This window comes from Sus scrofa, chromosome 15 (assembly GCF_000003025.6).
Source record: "Sus scrofa isolate TJ Tabasco breed Duroc chromosome 15, Sscrofa11.1, whole genome shotgun sequence".
Taxonomy (NCBI): Eukaryota; Metazoa; Chordata; class Mammalia; order Artiodactyla; family Suidae; genus Sus; species Sus scrofa.
The window spans coordinates 106,606,049-106,626,488 of NC_010457.5; the positions used below are offsets into that span (position 1 = coordinate 106,606,049).

At 37.6% G+C, this 20,440-nt stretch overlaps 1 protein-coding gene across 7 annotated transcripts in view; it reads left to right on the plus strand.

Moving 5' to 3' along the window:
• NBEAL1 (neurobeachin like 1) overlaps nucleotides 1-20,440 on the plus strand; it is a 170,684-nt gene that overhangs the window by 90,047 nt on the left and 60,197 nt on the right. For all 7 annotated transcript variants that reach the window (XM_021075105.1, XM_021075106.1, XM_021075109.1 and 4 more), the window contains 7 exons: nucleotides 2,178-2,266; nucleotides 4,127-4,702; nucleotides 5,044-5,219; nucleotides 6,180-6,333; nucleotides 6,625-6,753; nucleotides 16,697-17,002; nucleotides 17,094-17,243. In XM_021075105.1, coding sequence (XP_020930764.1) covers nucleotides 2,178-2,266; nucleotides 4,127-4,702; nucleotides 5,044-5,219; nucleotides 6,180-6,333; nucleotides 6,625-6,753; nucleotides 16,697-17,002; nucleotides 17,094-17,243 — 1,580 coding nt within the window. The remainder of the gene's footprint in view (nucleotides 1-2,177; nucleotides 2,267-4,126; nucleotides 4,703-5,043; nucleotides 5,220-6,179; nucleotides 6,334-6,624; nucleotides 6,754-16,696; nucleotides 17,003-17,093; nucleotides 17,244-20,440) is intronic.

Sequence of the window (20,440 nt, forward strand, 5' to 3'; positions counted from 1 at the left end):
TTGAGAGAGAAGAAAACTGGCGAAATCACACTTCCTGATTTCAGACTGCATGACACTATAGTAATGAAAACAGTTTGCTGCAGTGTTCATAAAAATAGATACATAAACAAATGGTAGAAAATCAAGAGCCCAGAAATAAAACTATGAATATACAGTCAGCTAATATTTGATGTGAAGTCCAAGAATACTCAATGGGGAAAGATAGTCTCTTCAGTAAATGTTGTAAAAATGTTGTAAAAATGTTGGGAAAACTAGATACCTAGTTGCAAAAGAATGAAAATGAATCTCTACCTTATGTCACCCATAAAAATTAATTCAAATGGATTAAAGATTTAAATGTAATAACTGAGCTGAAAAACTACTAGAAGAAAATATGTGATCCAAGCTTCTTGACATTGGTCTTAGTAATGATTTTTTTCGATATGACACCAAAAACATAAACAGCAAAAGTCAAAATAAACTGTGGGACTAAATCAAACTAAAAAACTTGTTCACAGCAAAATAAGCCATCAACAGAATGAAAAGTCAACCTAGGAAATAGGAAAAAATATTTACGAATCAAATCTAATAAGGGTTAGTATTCAAAATATATAAGGAAATCGTACAATTTAATAGTAAAAAATCCAGTTAAAATCTGAGCAAAAGATCTAAATAGACATTTTCCCAAAGAATACATACTAATGGCCAACAGGTACATGTAAATGTGCTCAGCATCCTAATTATCAGAGAAATGAAAATTAAACAACACAGTGAGGTATCACCTCCTACCTGTTAGGATGGCTGTTACCAAAGAGACAAGAGATAATAAGTGCTATTGAGGATGTGGAAAAAAAGGGAATCCTTATGTGCTGTTGATGGGAATGTAAACTGGTACAGCCACTATAGCAAACTGTACAGAGGTTTCTCAGAAAAGTAAAAATAAAACTACCATATTAATTCAGCAATCCCTTTTTTGGGTATATATATCCAAATGAAATGAAATAAAATTGTATCTCAATGGAGTTCCTGTTGTGGCGCAGTGGTTAACGAATCCGACTAGGAACCATGAGGTTGCAGGTTCTATCCCTGCCCTTGCTCAGTGGGGTGAAGATCCGGCGTTGCCGTGAGCTGTGGTGTAGGTTGCAGACGTGGCTCGGATCCCATGTTGCTGTGGCTCTGGCCTAGGCCGGTGGCTACAGCTCCAATTAGACCCCTAGCCTGGGAACCTCCATATGCCGTCAGAGCGGCCCAAGAAATAGCAAAAAGACAAGACAAAAAAAAAAAAAAAAAAAAAAAAAAAAAAAAAAAAAAAAGTTGTATCTCACAATGCTGCCTTGGTTATTGCACCATCATTCACAATAACCAAAACATGGAAACAATCTTAGTGTCCATCAATGATGAATGGATTACAAAAATGTGGCATATGTTTGTGTGTGTGTATGGAATATTAGCCATAAAAAGAAGGAAATCCTGCCATTTGCAACATTATGGAAAAACCTAGAGGGCATTCTGCTAAGTGAAATAAATCAGGCAGAGAAGGACAAATACTGTATGGTCTCACTTACATGTGAAATAAATTAAAAAAAAATTCTGAGAGTTCCTGTGTGGCTCACTGGATTAAGGATCCAGTATTGTCACTGCAGTGGCTCAGGTCACTGCTATGGTGCAGGTTTGATCCCTGGCCCAGGAACTTTCGCATGCTGTGGGTGCGGCCAAAAAAAATAAAAAAATACAAAAATACAGAAACAGAGTAGATTGGTAGTTGCCAGAGTTGGGGCAGTGGGGGACGTAGGTGAAGGTACAAAGGGTACAAGCTTCCAGTTATAAGTAGGTCCTAGGGATTTAATATAGCATGATGACTATCATTAATCATGTTGTATTGTATACTTGAAAGTTACTGAGAGAGCAGATGTCCTCAACACAAAAAGAAATACAGTAACTTGTGAGGTAATATGTGTTAACTAACTTATTGTATAATCATTTCCCTGTATATACATGTATCAAGTCATCATGTTTTATGTCTTAAACAATGTTTGATGTCAATTATGTCTTAATAAAACTGGGGGGAAAATAAAAGGTATGTGTTGTTTACAGTAGAAAATAAAAATGAAGCCATTATTGTAGTATATAACTATTACCACAGTTCTTCTCTGGTTATGTTTAGTATTTAATTTTAACTGTCTTTTTTCCTGTCATAGATCCTGCTATTAATTTCAAAGATCTGTTATCTGTGGTATATATATCTCACAGAGCATGTGTAAATGTCAGAGTGGTCATCTGCAGAAAGGTTAGTAAACTTTAAAGATAGACGTGTAACACAGCAGCATCGTTAACTGAATAGCTTTTAGATCGAGTATTTTGCACCAGATATATATTTTATATCTCTTACATGATATAATTTTATAGTTTCCCTTTTTGAGGTGAATTAGCCTCATTCATCATAAGAAATCAGGATATAAATTTGTTCTTAGCCATACATGGGCTCCTGGAATTATGTCCTTTTCAGAGTCAGAAAAATATTACCAGACAGGAGTTCCCATTGTGGCTCAGCCGCTTACTAACCTGACTAGTATCCATGAGGATGTGGGCTAGTCCCTGGCCTCGCTCAGTGGCTTAAGGATCTGGCATTGCCATGAGCTGCTGTGTAGGTCACAGATGCAGCTTGGATCCATGTGGCTGTGGCTGTTGCATAGGCCTGCAGCTGCAGCTCTGATTCGACCCTTAGCCTGGTAACTTCCACATGCCGCAGGTGCTGCCCTAAAAAAGAGTAAAAAAAAAAAAAAAAAAAAAAGAAAAGAAAAAAGAAAAAGAAAAGAAAAAAAAAAACATATGTATATAAAATAGGAGAACATTTCTTTGTTAAGCACCTTCAGAAAGTTTCCTGGTGTCCTAGTTTTATGGATCCCATGTTGTCACTTCTGTGGCTCCAGTTCTGACCCTGAGTCCAGGGACTTGTGCATGCCATGGACACAGCAAAAAAAGAAAGAAAGAAAAAAGAAAAAACACACCTTCAGGAGTTACTGCTGTGGTGGAGCAGGTTAGGAATCCAACTACAGCAGCTTGGCTCCCTGCAGAGGTGCAGGTTTGATCCTTGGCTAGCACAGTAGGTTAAAGGATCTGGTGTTGATGCAGCTGCAGCTCAGATTCAGTCCCTGGTGCAGAAACTTGCAGGTGCTGTGGGTGTGACCATAAAAATAAAGGGAGGGGGGATCAGATCCCTAAATACTTTCTTCAATTCCATATAGCCATAATGAAGACTGACTGAAAGGTTATCCTCTGGAGAAGGTAAAATAGAGAAAGTCTGCATTGCATTGGTTTTTGTAGTATGGAGCTACTGAAATGGTATTAAATGAATGTATAATATAATCCATCATAATGGAAATAGTTTTCTGGAAGTAAAGCTCAGTTTTTGTTTGTATGATATAGAGTTAATGAAAAAAAATGTTTCTTGCTAAAGCAACTGTTAACTTTGCCTGGAGGGAAAATGAGATAGGAAAAAAATTATTCTTAGAGTACCTAGATTCTATCAGAGTGTTGTGTTGCCCTAAATGTAGTGCCAGAACTGTGCCTGGCACCTAATAGACATTCGGTATTTGCTAAACAAACGTAGTAGACTCATGGAAAGTATTTAGTTAAGAGGATGTAACTTTACTACATTTTCCATGTACCTCAATTCTATTTATATATCTTCTCTGAACAAATTAATAACATGAGTGTGTTGACATGTGGAAGCTCATTTTATTGTTTTTCCTTTTTTATCTTTCATCAAATATTCAAGTAGATCCCTACTGTATATCTACAATGAATAATATGCAGATTAGTTAAAAACACAATGTCTGCCCTCCAAGTAGTTTCCAGTCCAGTTAAGGACCTAATGTTTTGAAAGTGTATCCTTCCAAAGTGTCTTATTACATTACTTTGTCGTTAAAGTAACTGAAAAGAAACCTTTTGGTTTGGCTGCGCCAGTGGCATGCAGAAGTTCCTGGGCCAGAGATGGAACCTGTGTCACAGCAGCGACCCGAACCACAACAGTGATGATGCCAGACCCTTCACCCACTGTGCCACAAGGAACTCCAAAAAGAAACTGTTTTTGATATAAAGTACTATATACTTTTTGACATATCTTGTATTCTTAATCTCTTTGCAGATTTTACAGACCTTACAGTCTCAGCCAGATGCAGCACATCAAATATCTCAACAAGTGGGCTGGCAAGACACTTTAGTTAGGCTTTTTTTAAAAGCAAATTTCGAAAATGGAAATACTCCTCATAAGCACATTAGGACTATTTTAATGAAAGACAGTGATAAAAATATAGCAACTGAAGATATCAAGAGGAGCTTTGATGAAAAGACAGATGAGGAAAAAATCAGCTCTTTTGCCTCAGCTCATGTGTCCTCAGATCAGTGGAGTTTGGAGGATAGACATTCTCTAGACTCTAACACACCATTATTTCAAGAAGATAGCTCTGTGGGAGAATTGTCCTTCAAATCAGAGAATCAAGAAGAGTTCTGGCACAGTAACCCTTCACATTTGAGTTTAGATCTCAGTGGCATTGATTCCTATGAACTGAGTGATAGTGGAAGTCAAATGCCAGACAGCCTGCCTAGCACGCCATCCCCAATAGAGTCCGCCAAATCATTTTCTGTGCAGTCCAACAAAGAAAGCAGCGTCACAAATGATATGGGCTTTAGTGATGACTTCACTTTACTTGAAAGCCAAGAGGTAAAATTTCTTACTTCTCCAAATGTGACTTTTATTTTTAGATGTCTAACCTTAGAAATGTGTAATTGTTAGCAATTTCATATTTTATTCATATTCTAAATCTCATGATCTAAGATACTGGAAATCTAGAAGTAACAAAATTGTGCCTATCTTGAGAGCAAAACCAGCGTCTTATTCATCTGGCATGTCTGGGGTCTTTCTAGTAACTTCCAGGTTCACCCAGACACTTTATGTTAAATTATTACAATCTGTGTACCTGATGTTCTCATTATGTGCTTTTAACACCCCTCCCTCCAATAATTTCATATTAGTTTATCTTTTTTAAAAAACCTTTTTTATAGAGATGTGAAGAGGAGCTTCTTCAATTACTGACAACTATTTTGAATTATGTAATGTGCAAGGGACTAGAAAAGTCTGATGATGATACTTGGATTGAACGGGGACAGGTGTTTTCGGCACTGACTAAACCTGGAATATCCAGTGAGCTACTTCATCCTCCAGATGAAATAAAACTAATGTAAGTATGCGGTTGGTGATGTCCCCTGTTCTTTGGAGTGAGCAGGAATCTAAAATACTATTAGTTATCAAACATTTATTCACTATTCAGTGTGTGTATAGAGAGAGAAGGAGAAACTCTGTGCTTGGCTCATTTTCCTGTCTGTTGCCATGCTAGTGGCATCCGGGGAGAAATCCAGAACTAACCCCAGTGCGATGAGATTTAAACCTTACACTACTTTGAATTTAAATGATTATATACTCCTTGTTTAAGTTGTTTTCTGCTTTATTTAAGCGTTTGGTGTATTGTATTCTACAGTCGGGTCCAAATTTGGGTGTTTCCATGCAAAAGAAGGAAGTAGTGTTTTCATGAAAATGACTTCTCTAAAGCTTTGAGTTCCCTGCACATGTTAGAACACTGTAACAATAGCATACTAGAAGAGAATTAATTTTTTGTTTTTCTACAGGCTGGACTGTCTGTAAGGCATAAGGCTTTCTTCCCCAACATTCCCAATTTCAGTTTAAAGAAACTTTTAAGTATCTCATGGAGACTAACATGTGAATTATTTTTATAGCCTTTTTAACATCAAGTTAAACAGGTTAACTTTTACTTTACCTGTTAGTATTAGGTATATTAAAGATGGATACTCCAGTGGTGAGGATTCAGCACTTTTACTGCTGCAGCCTGAGTTCAGTCTGTGGTCTGGAAACTGATATCCCACAACAAGCCTTGCATGCCATGCCCAGCCCCCCTCCAAAAAAAAAAAAAAAAGGAGAAAAATACTCCAGAGATGAAAAAGTTGCTTCATTGTTACTAAATTCCATTCACAGTATCTTATGATACCTGCCTATGATATTATCTTTGAAAATACACTACTGTTAATAAATAACTAGGTTTGTTGCCGTTTTTTGGGTTTTTTTTAATGACTTGCTATTTTTATAAATTTAAAATGGTTTTAAGAGGACTTTGTTTTATATTTAGTTTGCTACAGAAGATGTTAGAATGGGCAGTCACAGAAAACAGAGAAGCAAAAATTAATCCAGTAACTGCTGAAAATGCTTTGCGACTCATGCTGATTATACAGGACTTTCTGCAGTCAGAGGGACTAGTTAATTCAAACATGTGGACTGAGAAGGTGCAGTAATATCTCTTTGAAATTTTTGGGGGGGAGTGAAAGACTTTATTCAAACAGATATTTTGTATTCTCTCTTTTCAGAGCATTAATATTTAATCAGATGCAATAAACATGGATAAGATGTGATAGTCGCAAATTTTGTTAGCTGTTAGTAGGACAGTTCTTTTATTTTTTACCAACTGGACATGGAATTTGTTTTGAAATATTATGATTTGTGATGCTGTTGGGGAAAACTCATTAGTAGAGTAAAAATAGAATGTTTTTATTTTCTCAATTTTTCTTTTATGTTAGCTTTTAGAGGATATGATGCTGCTCTTTGACAGTCTGTCAGTTTGGTATTCTGAAAGTCCAGTTTGGGTGAAACTCTCTCAGATTCAGATCCAGTTGCTTCTAGGATTCATTGGAAGGGGTAATTTGCAGGTTTGTCACTTCTTTTACATTATTTACTTGCATGTGACGTAGGAATTTGTATAATAACTGAATGGCAGTATGTTTTCAGATTTCAGTTTTGAAAATTAGTTTCAGAAATACCATGATTTAACACATTTCAATTTTGTGAGTTTAGAAGGAAACATGAGAGGCAGATAATTGATTATTTTTCCTGATGTTTATGACCCAGTATAATTTAAGGTTTCCTTTTAGAGGATTTATATATAGCTTATATATCACATCATTTACATTTAGTATACTGAGGAGCCATATAGCCTGCATAGAGTATTTATATGTGTGCAGTATAGGGCTTATATTTGTAGGATTTTTTTTTTTTTTTTTTTTTTTTTTTTTTTGCTTTTTAGGCCTGTATCCACGACATATGGAGGTTCCCAGGCTAGGGGTCTAATGGGAGCTATAGCTGCCTGCCTACACCACAGCCACAGCAATGCCAGATTCAAGCTGTGTCTGCGACCTATAGCATAGCTCACAGCAACACTGGATCCATAACCCACTGAGCGAGGCGAAGCCAAGGATCAAACCTGCAACCTCATGGTTCCTAGTGGAATGCGCACCATGATGGGAACTCCAGGAAATTTATTTTTTAAATTGTTCGTATCAAAGTCTTTTTCTGTACTTTACTAACCCACTAATTCAGTTTTGCATTTTATATCACTTTTTGATTCATTAAATACTTATGAACACCTACCAACTGTTAACATTGTGCTAAGTTTCTGTAATAAGGATAAATAAAATATAGGCTTGTGGAGTATTTATTTCTAATTTATTTGTTTATTATGTTGTAAAACTTTTCTTTTTAATTAAAAAGAATACTATAACCAAACACCTATTACAGTTTAAATTTTTAAAAAATTACTCTGGAGTTCCCATTGTGGTGCAGTGGAAATGAATCTGACTAGGATCCATGAGGACGCAGGTCAATCCCTGGCCTCACTCAGTGGGTTAAGGATCTGGCATTGCCACAAGCTGTGGTGTAGGTTGCAGACACGGCTTGGATCTGGTATTGCTGCAGCTGTGGTATAAGCCCGCAGCTGTCGGTCTGATTTGACCCCTAGCCTGGGAACTTCTATATGCCACTGTTATGGCCCTAAAAAGACAAAAGGCAAATGAATAAATAAATAAAAATTATTTCTATTTTTAATTAAAAAATTTTTAACTTTGGAAAAGTTCAATGCAGATTTTAGTCTGTCATCTTTCTGTTTACATTGGATGCTTATGATTACCTTGGTTGGATTAGCCATAACACTATCCCATGGCTATTTACCTGACCCCTTTATTTTCTTTTGATACTGATATTTTTAAATACCTAGGGCATGGGGGTTGGAGTGGGGATAATTTCTAATATACATAAACTTGATGTATTATTGATAAGAATGTGAGGATGTTAAAATATTATAAAGATGTCCTGTTTTAGGAGTTCCCGTCGTGGCGCAGTGGTTAACGAATCCGACTAGGAACCATGAGATTGCGGGTTCGGTCCCTGCCCTTGCTTTAGTGGGTTAACAATCCAGCGTTGCCGTGAGCTGTGGTGTAGGTTGCAGACGCGGCTCGGATCCTGCGTTGCTGTGGCTCTGGCGTAGGCCGGCGGCTACAGCTCCGATTAGACCCCTAGCCTGGGAACCTCCATATGCCGCAGAAGCGGCCCAAAGAAATAGCAAAAAGACAAAAAAAAAAAAAAAAAAAAAAAAAAAAAAAAAAGATGTCCTGTTTTAAAAAGGCCATACTTTTTAATAGCAAAAAAGAAGAAAACATGCTCATGTGGAAACTACACAAAAAACATCAAGAGAAAAAAATAAAACATCTACCATCTCATAGCCTAAGAGAAAACAACTGTAAATATTTCAGTTTGTGTGTGTGTGCTTTTTAGGGCCGAACCTGAAGCACATGGAAGTTCCCGGGCCAGGGGTCCAACTGGAACTACAGCTGCCAGCCCACACCACAGCTACAGCAATGCCAGATCTGAACTGTGTCTGCGACCTATACCACACCTCACAGCAATGCCAGATCTATAACCCACTAAGTGAGGCCAGAGATCAAACTTGCAACCTCATGGTTCTAGTTGGATTCATTTCCGCTCTACCACTGTGGGAACACCTCAATATTTATATATACATATTTTTTTCAGATGATTAAAGCCATCACATATTTTGAATTTTTCTTTTACTTTTTTGGACTGTACCTGTAGGATATTGAAGTTCCCAGGCTAGAGATTGAATCAGAACTACAGCTGCCAGCCTACACCACAGCCACAGCAATACCAGATCTAAGCTACATTCGCAACCTACACCTCAGCTTGTGGCACTGCCGGATTCTTAACCCACTGAGTGAGGCCAGCAACTGAACCCACATCCTCATGGATACTAGTTGGGTTCTCAACCCACTGAACCACAATGGGAATTCCTATTTTGATAATTTTGTGTTCATTTTTATTTTCCTTACAATCATATCAAACTCATTTCCCCATGTTGCTGACTTTTTAAAGATAGCGTTTTGTTTGGTTTTTTAGAAGTAAAGATAGTGTTCTTTTCCTGTAATTGTAAAAGTAACATGTTTATTGTGGGAAACATAGAAAATGCAGAAAAGACGTTCTGATATATGAATGGGGAAAGTTTGAATTGAGTGGGTTTTAGATACAGTTTGAAAATACATGAAATAGGAGTTCCCATTGTGGTGCGGTGGAGACAAATCCGACTAGGAACCATGAGGTTGCGGGTTCGATCCCTGGCCTCGCTCAGTGGGTTAAGGTTCTGCCATTGCCATGAGCTGTGGTGTAGGTTGCAAATGCGGCTTGGATCTGGCATTGCTGTGGCTGTGGTGTAGACTGGCAGCTACAGTTCTGATTAGATCTCTAGCCTGGGAACCTCCATATGCCATGGGTGCAGCCCTAAAAAGCCAAAAAAAAAAAAAGAAAATATATGAAATAAAGGAATTCCCATCATGGCATAGAGGAAACAGATCCTACTAGGAACCATGAGGTTGCATGTTCAATCCCTGGCCTCAATCCAGTGGGTTGAGGATCCGGCATTGCCATGAGCTATGGTATAGGTCGCAGACAAGGATCAGATGTGGAGTTGCTGTGGCTGTGGCATAGACTGACAGCTGTAGCTCTGAATGGACCGCTGGCCTGGGAACCTCCATGTGCCACAGGTGCGACCCTGAAGACCAAAACAATAAAATAAATATATATTTTTTTAAGTTACAAAAAAAGAAAATATATGAAATAAAACCTTTAAAAATTATTGTATTCTTTGTCTAATAATTGTACTCTAAAACTATATTCTGAGATAGTAATCTAAAATACCAATCTTTCACACATAGATATTCATTATAGTATTCTTTTATTTTCCATCTAGAACTAGAACACAGATAACTTTTGGCTTTTTTATTAATACTAGCCCAGTGGCTTTCAAAGCCTTTGCAGCTAGCATGCCAGGTAGTTATTTGTTTTAGTTATTAGGACTCTATTTTGTTCCACTCATAGTCACCCTCAGTGTTTTTCTTTTTGGTGAGATTTCCCTGAATAAAATGTCTTTTTGATTAATTTGTTCATTATTAAGTATCCAGCACCTATCTCAAGGTAGGACTCTATGAATACTTTTTTTTTTTTTTTTTTTTTTTTTTTTTTGTCTTTTTTGCTATTTCTTGGGCCGCTCCCGCGGCATATGGAGGTTCCCAGGCTAGGGGTCGAATCGGAGCTGTAGCCACCGGCCTATGCCAGAGCCACAGCAACGCGGGATCCGAGCCGCGTCTGCAACCCACACCACAGCTCACGGCAACACCGGATCGTTAACCCACTGAGCAAGGGCAGGGACCGAACCCGCAACCTCATGGTTCCTAGTTGGATTCGTTAACCACTGCACCACAACGGGAACTCCTATGAATACTTATTAAATAAAGACTACAGCATCTACGGATAAGACCAAACCTCTACACCAGTAGTTAGTAACCTAAAACATTTCTCACTAGCTAGTTGTTTAATTCCATTCTCTCAGGAATAAAAGCATATTTCCCTGAGGTTGTACATGTTAAAGGCTGGGAAAGGAACCCCTTTCCTTATAGGGGATTTAAATAGAGTTGCCTGCAGAATGAAGCTGGCTAGCAAATTTGTTTGGCATATACATGTTACTTAATTGCCAGCATTTAAATACTGGGTGATTTCCCATAAATGCCATGATTTCTGAGCTTGTCTTTAAAGCAGGGTAGAGTGGTTATTGATTTATTTAGTCACTGTTTTGTCAGACTTTCTACTCCCCTAATTGTCTTAGATTAGCCAGTGATTCAAATCACTAATTGCATGTGAAATTACCTAAAGGATCACCTTTTTATTTTTTATTTTTATTTTTTGCCTTTTGTCTTTTTAGGGCCATACCTGCAGCTTATGAAGGTTCCCAGGCTATGGGTCAAATCGGAGCCACAGCAATGCAGGATCCGAGCATGTCTGTGACTTACACCACAGCTCATGGCCACTCCAGATCTTAACCCATTGAGCAAGGCCAGAGATTGAACCTGCGTCCTCATGGATTCTAGTCAGGTTTGTTGACCACTGAGCCACAATGGGAACTCTAGAATCGTCTTTTTAAAACTACCTTTTTGTGGGGCATCAATCATAGTAATTAAATCAGAATGAGGAAAGTAGGATATCAGTATTTGCTACTATTTCTCAGGTGACCCTAATGTGATACTCTTTAAAATGTGAGGGCCTAGGGAATCATGTCTCTGTGCGGTGTGTGTGTGTGTGTGTGTGTGTGTGCGTGTGCGTGTGCGTGTGTGTGTGTGTGTGTGTATCCATCTAAAGTCAAGGCAATGGTAAGTAAATACTTTTGTATTCATTAAAAGTATCTTTACACTGGAATTCCTGCTGTGGCGCAATGGGGTCAGCGACGTCTCTGCAGCACCAGGATGTAGGTTTGATCCCTGGCCTGGCACAGTGGGTTAAAGGATCCAATGTTGCTACAGCTGCAGCATGTGTAGATCTCAAATATGGCTGGGATCTGATCCCTGGCCTGGAACTCCATATGCCATGGGGCCACCAAAAAAGAAAAAAAAAGTATCCTTATACTTTTAAAATTTTAAATATACATGCAAACCTAAGGTTTATTTACTTCTGTGATGCTAAGTTAAAAACAAAGCACTGATATTTAACTTTTCATATAAGCAGTATTTTTTAAAACACATAGCAAAAAAGCTATTAGTGTTGGTATTCCCTAGATAGTGAGATTTCATGACCTTTTGTCTCACATTTGTTAGCCTCTGTTGGATTGATTGATTGAGTTTGGTGTCCCTGGGCGGGCATGAAGCTTCTATTGGATTTAAACAGCTTTAGTTATATTCAAAGACTAAAGTGAAGGGGTTTGGAGAAAATCTGAGGTGGTTGAAAAGCTTGACTAGTATAACCTTAGTTAAAAGCAGAAAAGTTAAAGTTTTGAGCCATCTTAGAGATGGAGATTGTTTCCTCTAATGCTGTTTGCTTCTTGAAGTCTTGCGTGGAAATACTGCCTTAGGTCCCTTATTGTTGCCTTGGCCTACAAAGACCTGTGCGTGCTACTCAGATCAGTTTTTGGCACACATACTGTCTTGAAGTAATGTCAGATTCTAATACTTTTTTTTCCCTCTGGCTTTATTTTGAAAGTAATATCCAAAATTGAGGTATAGGGTTAAGGGAAAAGGAAGCACTTTATAGTATTTGTCTGATTGTGGCTTCCATCTTTCTCTAGTCCAGACAAGAAGAGGCCCCTTCATGACCTAATTTTACTGTCTATATTGGAGTTTAAGGCCAAAGCTTAAGAGTAATATAGAGTATTCTCTTGTCTGGGTTTGTGCCCTGAAAATGTACTTTCCTTGGGAACTTTAAGGGTAGTTAGATTTCTCATCAGGGACTGTATCCTCTCTGTACTGTCTTTTATGTGTAAGAATGCTTTTGATTTCAAGTAACAGATATAGCAGTGCAAACTGACTTAGTTAAGATTCATATAGTTAAAAATTCCATATTTAAGATGAGCTTAAGGCATGATTCAGTCAAGGCTCCAGTTCCATTTATTTGCTATTCTCACATGATTACTCTCCATTATGTGTCAGCCTGTCTTAAGCTGGCAGCCCTTATTGTCACAAAATGACTGCCATTAGCAATTGAGTCTACCGGCTTCCTTGTTCATATCCAGATAAAAAGAGTGCTTCTTCCTGTACTCATTTTCGTAAATGGTTCTTCAAGGATCTCTTGTGTTTCTTCCTCTCTTGTGAATAAAGACATTGGATGCTTTTGTAATGAATTACCTTTTTGAAGATGCATATATAGTGAACAGTTTTGGAAGATAGAGATCATGTCTCCTTTTAGGGGAAAAGGCAGGTTTGTTTATTGTCCAGTATAATAAAAATAGTATCTTCTTCCTAGGCACAGTTCAGGCACACTTACTACCCAGTATAAAAGATGTGGGTTCCCTGTGCTTGGGGTTCCTCTCCTATAATGTGCCCACTATGTGTGCAGGCATCACCTGGTACTGTTCATCTCTTACCATGGAATTACAGTTTGGGAAACAGGACAAATGCTGATATGGCTATTGCTAGTGCCATAGATCTGTGTCTCTGATGCAGGAGTCTCACTCTTCTGCTGGCATCTATGAAACTGGTAGGCTAACGTGTTAGCTTGGAGGTGAAGTAAAATCTGAGCCCTTTCACAGTTCTTAACAGTTACTGTATAAAAGTTCTGACCTTACACTAGGCTATCCCTGAATGAATCCATGTGACAAAAGCAGTGACATGAGTTGACTGAAAGATGAGCTACTTGAACCAGTCACTGTGGCAAGGAGTTGGCTATTTTGTTTGACATATCATTTAGGACCTACTATTAGAACTAGCGATGAGGTCATCTGCTATTCTTGCAAACTATAAGAAGGAATAGAGTGTGGATGTTAAGGTGATTAGTTATAAACCTTTTAACTTTTCTGTATATTCCAAATTAAACATGAGTTACCATTTATTTATTTAGGGCCGCACCTGTAGCATATGGAAGTTTCCAGGCTAGGGGTTGAATTGGAGCTGCAGCTGCTGGCCTATGCCACAGCCACAGTAACACGGGATCCAAGCCACATCTGTGACCTACACCACAGCTCACAGCAATGCCAGATTCTTTTTTTTTTTTAATTTTTTTTTTACAAAATAAAATACATATATTTAAACACAGTTACATTCACACAGATTATTATATCATGGATCTTAAGAAACAGATTAAGTGACTCCCTCTGGAGAAGTGGAATGGAAAATATGCTGAGACAAATAGGAAATTTATTCTATACTTTATCTCATGTTGTATGGCTTTCATATTTACTATTTAGTATTATCTATTACATTTCAATGTTTCTTTAAAAATTAGCATTATATTAAAATTGTGTATATTATGCAACTAAAATTTATAAAGAAGAAAGCCTTATATACCATTAAATATTTTTTTTTATTTTTTTTTTTTTATTTTGTCTTTTTGTTGTTGTTGTTATTGTTGCTATTTCTTGGGCCGCTCCCGCGGCATATGGAGGTTCCCAGGCTAGGGGTTGAATCGAAGCTGTAGCCACTGGCCTACGCCAGAGCCACAGCAACGCAGGATCCGAGCCGCGTCTGCGACCTACACCACAGCTCACGGCAACGCCGGATCATTAACCCACTGAGCAAGGGCAGGGACCGAACCCGCAACCTCATGGTTCCTAGTCGGATTCGTTAACCACTGCGCCACGACGGGAACTCACCCATTAAATATTTTATATAGCATAATAAAAAGAATAACTTCACTGGTAAGAATAACAAAAATAATACACCTGAAAATAAGTAAATATAAAATTCATAAATTGGTTAAAAAAACAGTGTAACTATATAACTGTGTCCTCACAATTTGTTACATCTTATTGATTCGTCAATACAGGCATTACACCATTCTAGGTGATGTGATAAACAAGACATTGTAGACCTTACATTGTACCATGAAGAGAAATGGTTATTAATAATACAATTGTAGAACTATATTATTTAATTGTACAGTTGCATTATTTAATTATAATTTATCATAAATTCTTTGATGGAGAGGAAATCAGAATCAGATCTAAGAAGACTTCAGCATTCCAAGAATGATGTCAAATGACCCCCTTCATGGTGGATTATGCACTTATTTACTATGAGATATATTTCTTCTCCAGAGATTCCTTGTTTGTGTATCAACTGTAGATTTTTGGTTTGCAGTTATTCTGAAGTTTTGATTTAAGAGTCTATATGAGATTGTTTTAAGTTGTTGGTCTCTTAATTGCAAAGTTCATTCCAGTGTCCAGCATTTGTACCCACCTCTTCTCATGATTTCTGATTTTGGTGGTATAATTGTGCATGGATGATTTCGTATCTTTACTGTATATATACCTTTACTGGTGAGCCTTGTCGTTTTTGAAATTTTTGTTTCCTGTTGCTGTCTTTTCTTTTCTGCTTAGAGAAGTTCCTTTAGGATTTGTCATAAGGCTGGTTTAGTGTTGCTGAATTCTCTCAACTTTTGCTTATCTGTGAAGGTTTTGATTTCTCCTTCAAGTCTGAATGGGAGCTTTGCTGGGTAAAATAATCTTGGTTGGAGCTTTTTTCCTTTCATCACGTTAAGTATATCATGCCACTCCCTTCTGGCCTGCAGAGTTTCTGCTGAAAAATCTGCCGATAACCTTATTGCGGTTCCCTTGTATGTTACTTGTTTCTTTTCCCTAGCTGCTTTCAAGATTTTCTCTTTGTCTTTAATTTTGGTCAGTTTGATTAATATGTGTCTTGGTGTATTCCTCCTTGGGTTTATTTATATGGTTCTCATTGTGCTTCCTGGATTTGAGTGAGTGGTTCCTTTCCTATGTTAGGGAAGTTTTTGGCTATTACCTCATGGAATATTTTTCCTATCCCCTTCTCCCTCTCTTCTCCTTCTGGCACCCCTTTAATTATGGATGTTGGTGCGTTTCACCAGAGTTCTCTGAGACTCTCTTCAATTGTTTTCAATCTTTTTTCTCTTTTCTGTTCTGCATCCATAATTTCCACTAATCTGTCCTCCACCTCGCTTATTCGTTCTTCTGCCTCCTGTATTCTGCTGTTAGCTGCTTCTAGTGAATTTTTTATTTCAGTGGTTGTATTTTGCATCTTTTCTTGTTTAAGTTTTACATCTTGTATCTCTTTGGTCAGTGTTTCCTGTAAGTTATCCATCTTTGCCTCCAGTTTATTTCCAATGTCTTGCATCATCTTCCACATCAACAATCTAAAGTCTTTTTCCTGGAGGCTGAGAATCTCCTCGTCACTTAGCTGATTTTCTGGGGTTTTTCCTTTCTCCCTCATCTGAGTTATAGTTCTGTGTATTTTCATTTTTATAGGTTTTTGGTGTGGTGACCTATTTCCAGATAATAGGTTTGTGGCCTCTCTTACTTTTGGTGTCTGCCCCCCTTGTAGTAATGCCAGATTCTTAACCCACTAAGTTAGGCCAGGGATTGAACCCACATTCTCATAGATACTAGTTGAGTTTTTAACCTGCTGAGCCACAATGGGAACTTCCACTTTTATAATTTTATTTATTATTATTAATTTTTTTTGTCTTTTTGTCTTTTTAGGGCCACACCTACAGCATATGGAGGTTCCCAGGCTAGGGATCCAATTGGAGCTGTTGCTGCCAGCCTTCACCAGAGCCACAGCAATGCCAGATCCAAGCAACATCTGTGACCTACACCATGGCTCATGGCAACACTGGATCCTTTACCCACTGTGCAAGGCCAGGGATTGAACCCACAGCCTCATGGTTCCTAGTCAGATTCGTTTCCACTGTGCCGTGGTGGGAACTCCTATAATTTATTTTTAAAAATAACTTCAAGAAGAACCAAAGAATTTATCTATTGCTAAATATCTGCTTTATTTTACTATTTTCCTCTAGGTTTGTGCAATGGCATCAGCTAAGCTAAACACCCTTCTTCAGACAAAAGTGATTGAGAATCAGGATGAAGCATGCTACATTTTAGGGAAGCTGGAACATGTTCTAAGACAGTCAATCAAGGAACAGACTGAAATATACTCATTTCTGATTCCCCTGGTCCGTACCCTGGTTTCCAAAATTTATGAGCTTCTCTTCATGAACTTGCACCTGCCTTCTTTACCTTTTGCCAATGGTAGCTCTTCATTTTTTGAAGATTTTCAAGAATATTGCAGTTCAAATGAATGGCAAGTTTACATTGAAAAATATGTAAGTTTTATCTGTGTTGAGTGAGATTTTTCTACTAAATTATCATTTTTAGAGAGGCATATCTTAAATTTTCCATGTTATTTTTTATAAGATTGTACCATATATGAAGCAGTATGAAACCCATACATTTTATGATGGTCATGAGAGCATGGCACTTTATTGGAAAGATTGTTATGAAGCCTTAATGGTGAATATGCATAAACGAGATCGGGAAGGAGGAGAAAGCAAGCTCAAGTTTCAGGTAAAAATTATTAAATGTTTTTAATACCTAGTTTTTAATGTTGATTTCAGGCATTTAATAGTCAAATGAGAATTTTGAATTCATTATTTCCTATTGTTTGTTTGAATATTATTTCAGAATTGGAAGAAAAACATTGATAAGTAAAAATTCTAAATTTAAAAATTAATATCAAAGTGTTTTATACATGTAAAAAGTCTGTTAAGCTGATAGTAGAAATCTCTAAGGCAGCTAAGTATATATCAGTGCTTAGAGAGATTTATACCACAAAATACTTATATTAAAAAAGAAGGGGGGGATTCCTTAGATTATAGAAACATCTCATACAGCTTTATACCAAAAAAAAACCCAATTAAAAAATGGTCAGAGGATCTAAACAGACATTCCTCCATAGAAGACAGATGGCCAAAAAATGTTCAACATCGCTAACTACAGAAATGCAGATCAAAAAAAAATACAACGAGGTATCTCCTCAGGCCAGTCAGAATGGCCATCAGCAAAAAGTCTACAAACCATAAATGCTGGGGAGGGTGTGGAGAAAAGGGAACCCTTCCATACTTTTGGTGGAAAGGTAAATTGGTGAAAACCACTATGGAAACAGTATGGAGGGTCCTCAAAAAACTAAAAATGGAACTATGATATGATCCAGCAATCCCATTCCTGGACACCTATCCAGAGAAAACCATAATTTGAAAAGATACATGCATCCCAGTGTTCATTGCTGCACTATTTGCAATATCCAAGACATGGAAGCAACCTTAATGTCCATCAACAGAGAAATGGATAAAGAAGATGTGGTACATATATTCAATGGAATATTCCTCAGCCATTAAAAAGAATGAAATAATGCCATTTGCAGCAACATGAATGGACCGAGAAATGATCATTCTATGTCAAGTAAGTCAGACAGAGAAAGACAAGTATCATATGAGATCACTAATATGTTAAATCTAATTTAAAAAACAATAGAAAAGAACTTAGGAAACAGAAACAGACTCAGAAATTTTGAAACCAAATTTTCGGTTCTCAGGGGGAAATGTGGAGGGGCTGGGGGGGCCTAAATTAGGGGGTTGGAATTGATACATACATGCTATTTTATATAAAATAGATAACAAGGACCTACTGTATAGCATAGGGAAATCTACTCAATACTCTGTTGTAATAACCTATATGGGAAAAGAATCTGAAAAGGGATGGACATATATATAACTGATTTACTTTGCTGTACACCTGAAACACGACTTTGTAATTCAGCTGTACTTCAATAAAATTTAAAATATAAATACATAAATGAATAAAAATTAAAAAGGCCATCAAATTAATGTTTGCACCCAGGAAACTGAAAAAAGACTGATCTACATTAGTTTTAAATAAGAAATTATTAAAGAGCAGAAAGCAATGAAGTTTGAAAGCAGAAAAACAGCAGAGAAAATATATGAAATCCAAATCTACTTCTTCAAAATACCAATAAAATTGATCAACTTCCAGAGTGCCCATTGTGGCTCAGCAGTAACAAACCCGACTAGTATCCATGAGAATGTGGGTTCGATCTCCAGCCTCGCTAGGTGGGTTAAGGATCTAGTGTCACCATCAGCTGTGGTGTAGGTCACAGACACAACTTGGATCCAGCATTACTATGGCTGTGGCGTAGGCCGACAGCTACAGCTCCAATTCAGTACCCTAGAATGGGAACTTCCATGTACCGTGGGTGTGGGCCCCCCACCCCCACAAAAAATTTGATCAACTTCTAGCCAAATTGAGAAAAAAAAAAAATGATTAACCTCAGAAATGAAAGGGGGGGGAGTTTCCATTTTGATGCAGCAGAAATGAATCCGACTAGGAACCATGAGGTTGTGGGTTTGATCCCTGGCCTCACTCCATGGGATCCGGTGTTGCCATGAGTTGTGGTGTGGGTCACAGACACGGCTCAGATCTGGTGTTGCTGTGGTACTGTAGACTGGCAGCTGTAGCTCCGATTTGACCCCTAGCCTGCGAGTCTCCATATGCCACGGTTCAGCCCTAAGAAGCGAAAAAAAAAAAAAAAAAAAGAAATGAAAATGGGGTGTCACTAATGACTTAACAGACATCAACACAAACCATCAATATAAACCAATCTGTGCTTTAAATAAGATGATTTAAATGAAAGGGATCAATTTCTTTTTTTTTAATGGCCACATTAAAAAAACTTCCAGCATATGGAAGTTGCTGGGCCAGAGACTGAATCTAAGCCACAGCTACAGTATACACTGCAGCTGCAGCAACACTGAATCCTTTAACCCATTGCACCAGGCCAGGGGTCAAACCTGTACCCTTGCAGCAACTGGAGCCCCTGAAGTTTGATTCTTAACCCACTGTACCACAGTGGGAACTCCAGATCAATTTCTTGACAAATACAAATTTCTAAAACTAATTCAAAAATAAGTAGATAACCTTGATTGTCCCCTATTAAAGGAATTGAATTTATAGTTAAATAAATATACCTTCTGAAAGGGAGAACTATAGGCCCAGGTGGTTTTACTGGCAAATTATACCAAATATTTATTGGAGAAACTATATCAATTACAATCTCTTTAGAAAATAAAAAAATGACATAACTTCCCAAGCCATTATATGAGGGCAATATTACCTTCACATTAAAACCATGCAAAAATAGTATCTACAAACCAGTATCCCTCAAGAACATAGGTGCAGATCAAATCCAGCAAGATATAAAAAATAAAGGAGTTCCCCCTATGGCTTAGTAGGTTAAGAACCTGACTGAAGTGGCTTGGGTTGCTCTAAAGGTGCAAGTTCAATCTCTAGCCTGGCACAGTGGGTTATGAAGGATCTAATGATGTCACGGGTGCAGCCATAAAGATAATTTGTTTTAAGTAAATCTGTGTGCTAAAACTAACAAAACACAGATGAAGCAAAGAAGACCAAATAAAAATTCATATTTTTATTACGTAACTTAGGTATAAAAAGAAACATTTGTAATCCACCTTTACTAACATTTTGATACATAATCTTTCCTGTATTTTTATCTATATATTTGGTTCAACTGAAATGGTAGTTTCATTTGCCAATTGTTTCTTAAAATGTATTGTGAGAGTTCCCATCATGGCTCCTCAGTGGAAACAAATCTGACTAGCACCCATAGGGACAGAAGTTCGATCCCTGGCCTTGGTCAGTGGGTTAAGGATCCGATGTTGCTGTGAGCT